The following is a 6462-nucleotide window of genomic DNA, read 5'->3' as shown; positions in this document are numbered from 1 at the left end:
GGTAATAAATATTACTATAAATCTATCACATTCATGTAAAGAAAGAAAGCTTCTGTTTATAAGTATGGTTTCATCTATTTGACAAAGTTGTGTAAAATTGAACCGATCTTTTGGATGACATGAAGATCATGTAACTTCTGATTGGATGACATAAAGACCATATGGATTCCTATTGGATGACATGAAGATCATGTAACTTCTGATTGGATGACATAAAGACCATATGGATTCCAATTGGATGACATGAAGATCACATACCTTCTGATTGGATAACCTAATGCTTGATAAGACAGTGGTTAATATCAAGTTTGATATGAAGTGTCTAATCAGGGATGGAACTGAAGGATTTTGGGCTCTGGCCAACCTGGCTAGCGGACAACAATTTTTACTATCGGGCGGGATAGTTGGACACATTTTCTACTAACCTGGTCTGAACAGTACTATCCTCGGGCTGAGTGTTTCTGGTGTGTCACTATCTGGCCAAGATACTAAATCAGAAACACTTCCCATTTCTACAATATATCTTAACTACACTGCTAAGCGCAAATATTTGTTTTCATAAATGTTTACGATATTGACCATTTTGACTTTACAGTTTGAACATCTAGTGGGAACCTTTGTCATGGGAGGAGGGGTAAAGAGGTGCATTATGGGGGTTTGGTGACGTCAGATCTGCGACTCCCCCGTGGTCTCTGCGCTCCTTGACCCCTAGGACAGACAAATGTCAAAGGACAGAGGTTAACTTAGTGAAAATGGTGTGTGTGTGTGTGTGTCTGTTTGTGTGTGTGTGTGTGTGTGTCTGTTTGTGTGTGCCTGAGGGGAGGAGGGGGAGTGGGAGGAGGAGAGGGAGGGAGGGAGGGTAGGGGGATGGGAGGGGGAGGGAGGGAGGGATGGTAGAGGGGATGGGAGGAGATAAGAGGGAGAGGGGAGATGGGAAGAAGGGGGAGGGAGGGAGGGAGGAAAGACAAGGAAGGATGAGGGGAGTGGAGGGGAGCGAGGTGGAGGTAGGATAAGGGGAGAGAGGGAGGGGAGGAGAAGTGGGAGATGAGGGGCGAGGGGGTGAGGGGGAGGGGAGGAGGAGGGAGGGGGAGATGAGAGGCAGGGGGGATGAGGGGGAGGGGAGGTGGAGGGAGGAGAGGGGGAGGGGGAGATGAGGGTGAGGGGGTGAGGGGAGGGGAGGAGGAGGGAGGAGAGGGGGAGGGGGAGATGAGGGGCCAGGGGGAGGGGAGGAGGAGGGAGGAAGGGGGGTAGGGGGGCGAGGGGGAGGGGAGGAGGAGGGAGGAGGGGGGTGAGGGGGTGAGAGGGAGGGGGGAGGAGGGACGGAGAGGTGGAAGGAGGGAAGAGGGAAATGTTTTAGTACAGATTTATTTAATGTAAACTGAATTGCATAAATACATTTTTTCACACCAAGGATTTGTCACTGTCCATACATTCACTACATTTCTACATTCACCTATCTCTCCGCTTCTCTTTTTGTCTCTCTACATCACTGTCTCTGTCTCTTCCCCTCTCTTCCCCTGTCACACCTGTGTTCCATTCACTGTCTCTGTCTCTTCCCCTGTCACACCTGTTACACCTGTTACACCTGAGTTCCATTCACTGTCTCCAGCGCTCGACGTCGCCGGTCTACTAACCTCCGGTCCTGGCAACCATAATTATGCACACCTGGCAACCCACATTATGCACACCTGCTCCTTCTCGGTACTTGGACTCCATCATTACCTTGATTACTTCCCCTTTATTTAGCCCTGAGTAGCCTGTCTTCGGGCAGTATTGGTTCCGTTCACGTTCAGTACGCTGCTCCTGTTGAGTTTATCTACTTGTTCTCATTAATAAACTCTCCTTCTGCACCTGCTTCCTGACTCCTAGTGTATAGGTTACGCTCTCGCTCTCTCTCTCTCCCTCCATCCCTCTTTCTGTCTCTCAGTTTCACACTCTCTCTCTCTCTCTCTCTTTTTCTCTCCCCATCTCTCTCTCTCCATCTCTCTCTCTCTTTTTCTCTCCCCATCTCTCTCTCTCTCCATCTCTCTCTCTCTCTCCCCCCATCTCTCTCTCTCTCTCTCTCCTTACTTGATCTTGCGTAGGTTGGAGAGGTCAGGGTTGAGACTAGAGAACTTCTGGGCAAGCCTCCAGACAGTGATGATGAAGAAGAAAGCGTTGAGGATGATGATGGTGCACACTGGGCCAAAGAATCTCCAGATGAATCCTCTCTCCAGAGACAACCAACAGCTGACACACAGAGAGGATAACGTTAGAATTAGGTTATCTGGTATTATTTACATGTTATATTTATGTTATATTTACGTTTTATAAAACCTCTCTCCAGAGACAACCAACAGCTGGATAATATTAAAATTAGGTTATCTGGTATTATTTACATGTTATATTTATGTTTAATAACACCTCTCTCCAGAGAATTAACCAACAGCTGACAGAGACAGGATAACGTTATAATAATGTTATATATTGTTATTTATATGGGACAGATTTGCTACACAGTCTCTCACACACCCACAACAACACACACACACCCACAACAACACACACCCACACACCCACACACCCACACACCCACACACACACCCACAACAACACACACCCACACACACACACCCACACACCCACCCACACACCCACACACCCACACACACACACCCACACACAGACTCAGACTCACTGTTGTGTGGTACCATATCCATCTGGGTAGGTGATAGCAGAGATGATGACTATAGTCAGTGGCAGTCCATATCCCACAGCATACAGGTACAGAGGTCTACAGTAAGACGAAGAATCAAAGAGCTTCATAAAATACAGGTACAGAGGTCTACAGTAAGACGAATAATCACAGAGCTTCATAAAATACAGGTACAGAGGTCTACAGTAAGACGAAGAATCACAGGGCTTCATAAAATACAGGTACAGAGGTTTACAATAAGACGAAGAATCAAAGAGCTTCATTAAATACAGGTACAGAGGTTTACAGTAAGACGAAGAATCAAAGAGATTCATAAAATACAGGTACAGAGGTTTACAGTAAGATGGAAAATCAAAGAGCTTCATAAAATACAGGTACAGAGGTTTACAATAAGAAGTAGAATCCCAGAGATTCATAAAATACAGGTACAGAGGTTTACAATAAGAAGAAGAATCCCAGAGATTCATTAAATACAGGTACAGAGGTTTACAGTAAGAAGAAGAATCCCAGAGCTTCATAAAATACAGGTACAGAGGATTACAGTAAGAAGAAGAATCAACGAGCTTCATAAAATAGCAGTTAAAAGAAAAGTTAACACACCAAGGTAGATAATAGAGAGATAATATAACGTTGTAAGAAATAAAATAAAGTTGTAAGAAATAAATAAAATGAAAATATATAATAGATTAGGAAATAATATAAATACAGACATTCTAAATGAATTAAACATAAATGTATAATACAAATAAATACAAATATATACTCTAAATATATACTAACGCATAATCATTTATAACCATAGAGTAAATATATCCAATACCTTATGGTAGTGTTGAAGACCAGGACCACCATGAGGTAGAGCTGAACCCCCTCTAACAACATCCAACTGAAGGATCCTAGGAAGAACAGGTGGAGGAGACCTGCTACAAACCCACATCCTCCCTGAGAGGAGAGGAGAGGAGAGGAGAGGAGAGGAGAGGAGAGGAGAGGAGAGGAGAGGAGAGGAGAGGAGATGAGGGACAGGGAGGAGGGGAGAAGAGAGGAGAGGAGAGGAGAGGAGAGGAGGGAGAGGAGAGGAGAGGGGGGAGAGGAGGGGAGAGGAGAGGAGAGGAGAGGAGAGGAGGGGAGAGGAGAGGAGAGGAGAGGAGAGGAGAGGGAGAGGAGAGGAGAGGAGAGGAGGGGAGAGGAGAGGAGAGGAGAGGAGAGGAGAGGAGAGGAGAGGAGAGGAGAGGAGAGGAGAGGAGAGGAGAGGAGAGGAGAGGAGAGGAGAGGAGAGGAGAGGAGAGGAGAGGAGGATAAATGAATAGGATAAAAGTCAAATTTAGCTTAAATTCAGATCTGACTGTATGTAAAAATGTTACGTTATTTTTTTGTCATCCTGGGCACAGAAGGGGGTACAAGATCCTAGGGGGGAGCAACACCAAATTTCAAAGTGACAAGGAAAATATTAAAAAGAGATATTGCTATATATACCTTGATCACTCACACACACAAACTCACACACACACACACACACTCCCCAAATCCCTAAACCCACCTTGTTCTGTGTGTGAGAGATTCCGGTGAGGAAGACGAGGTCAGCGATGAAGAGGCAGACACAGAGGTGGAGGTGGATGGTGGTGCGTGTCTCCTGGATGGACCGACACAGCCAGAATGTCAGGATGCACAGCAACAGACACACCACAGACACCGACAGACCCAGCCACGTCAACAGACGCAGCTCAAAGGTGTTCTAGAGAGAGAGAGTGAGGAAGAGAGAGAGAGAGAGAGAGAGAGAGAGAGAGAGAGAGAGAGCAAGAGAGAGAGAGAGGAGCAAGAGAGAGAGAGAGAGAGCAAGAGAGAGAGAGAGTGAGCAAGAGAGAGCTGAAGATGCTTAATTAACTGAGCATAGCTGAAGATGCTTAGCATTAACTGAGGATGGCTGAAGATGCTTAACATTAACTGATAGCTGAAGATGCTTAACATTAACTGAAGAAGATGCTTAACATTAACTGAGGATAGCTGAAGATGCTAACTTAACTGAGGATAGCTGATAGCTGAAGATGCTGAAGGTGCTTAACATTAACTGAGGATAGCTGAAGATGCTTAACATTAACTGAGGATAGCTGAAGATGCTTAACATTAACTGAGGATAGCTGAAGATGCTTAATTAACATTAAGATAATTAACATTAACTGAGGATAGCTGAAGATGCTTAACATTAACTGAGGATAGCTGAAGATGCTTAACATTAACTGAGGATAGCTGAAGATGCTTAACATTAACTGAGGATAGCTGAAGATGCTTAACATTAACTGAGGATAGAAGATGCTTAACATTAACTGAGGATAGCTGAAGATGCTTAACATTAACTGAGGATAGCTGAAGATGCTTAACATTAACTGTTGATAGCTGAAGATGCTATTAACTGAGGATAGCTGAAGATGCTGAAGATGCTTAACATTAACTGAGGATAGCTGAAGATGCTTAACATTAACTGAGGATAGCTGAAGATGCTTAACATTAACTGAGGATAGCTGAAGATGCTTAACATTAACTGAGGATAGCTGAAGATGCTTAACATTAACTGAGGATGCTTAAGCTGAAGATGCTTAACATTAACTGAGGATAGCTGAAGATGCTTAGCATTAACTGAGGATGGCTGAACTGAGGATAGCTGAAGATGCTTTAACATTAAGATGCTGAGGATAGCTGAAGATGCTTAACATTAACTGAGGATAGCTGAAGATGCTTAACATTAACTGAGGATAGCTGAAGATGCTTAACATTAACTGAGGATAGCTGAAGATGCTTAACATTAACTGTTGATAGCTGAAGATGCTTAACATTAACTGAGGATAGCTGAAGATGCTTAACATTAACTGAGGATAGCTGAAGATGCTTAACATTAACTGAGGATAGCTGAAGATGCTTAGCTGAAGATGCTTAACATTAACTGAGGATAGCTGAAGATGCTTAACATTAACTGAGGATAGCTGAAGATGCTTAACATTAACTGAGGATAGCTGAAGATGCTTAACATTAACTGAGGATAGCTGAAGATGCTTAACATTAACTGTTGATAGCTGAAGATGCTTAACATTAACTGAGGATAGCTGAAGATGCTTAACATTAACTGAGGATAGCTGAAGATGCTTAACATTAACTGAGGATAGCTGAAGATGCTTAACATTAACTGCTTAACTGAGGATAGCTGAAGATGCTTAACATTAACTGAGGATAGCTGAAGATGCTTAACATTAACTGAGGATAGCTGAAGATGATAGCTTAACATTAACTGAGGATAGCTGAAGGTGCTTAACATTAACTGAGGATAGCTGAAGATGCTTAACATTAACTGAGGATAGCTGAAGATGCTTAACATTAACTGAGGATAGCTGAAGATGCTTACCATTAACTGTTGATAGCTGAAGATGCTTAACATTAACTGAGGATAGCTGAAGATGCTTAACATTAACTGTTGATAGCTGAAGATGCTAACATTACATTAACTGAACATTAACTGGATAGCTGAAGATGCTTAACATTAACTGAGGATAGCTGAAGATGCTTAACATTAACTGTTGATAGCTGAAGATAGAGGATAGCTGAAGATGCTTAACATTAACTGAGGAACTGAAGATGCTTAACATTAACTGAGGATAGCTGAAGATGCTTAACATTAACTGAGGATAGCTGAAGGTGCTTAACATTAACTGAGGATAGCTGAAGATGCTTAACATTAACTGAGGATAGCTGAAGATGCTTAACATTAACTGAGGATAGCT

General features: G+C 43.2%; 1 protein-coding gene across 1 annotated transcript in view; it reads right to left on the bottom strand.

Annotated features, from left to right (window-relative positions):
- Positions 1-647: 647 nt before the first annotated feature.
- The window catches only part of LOC135560329 (adhesion G protein-coupled receptor E5-like), a 114477-nt gene continuing 108662 nt past the window's right edge, over positions 648-6462 (bottom strand). The window contains exons 10-14 of the mRNA XM_065002197.1: positions 4233-4427; positions 3516-3637; positions 2678-2773; positions 2071-2229; positions 648-708 (exon numbers count right to left, since the gene is read on the bottom strand). Coding sequence (XP_064858269.1) covers positions 648-708; positions 2071-2229; positions 2678-2773; positions 3516-3637; positions 4233-4427 — 633 coding nt within the window. The remainder of the gene's footprint in view (positions 709-2070; positions 2230-2677; positions 2774-3515; positions 3638-4232; positions 4428-6462) is intronic.

Source organism: Oncorhynchus nerka, linkage group LG15 (assembly GCF_034236695.1).
Source record: "Oncorhynchus nerka isolate Pitt River linkage group LG15, Oner_Uvic_2.0, whole genome shotgun sequence".
Lineage (NCBI taxonomy): Eukaryota > Metazoa > Chordata > Actinopteri > Salmoniformes > Salmonidae > Oncorhynchus > Oncorhynchus nerka.
This window is presented reverse-complemented; position numbering and strand designations above follow the sequence as displayed.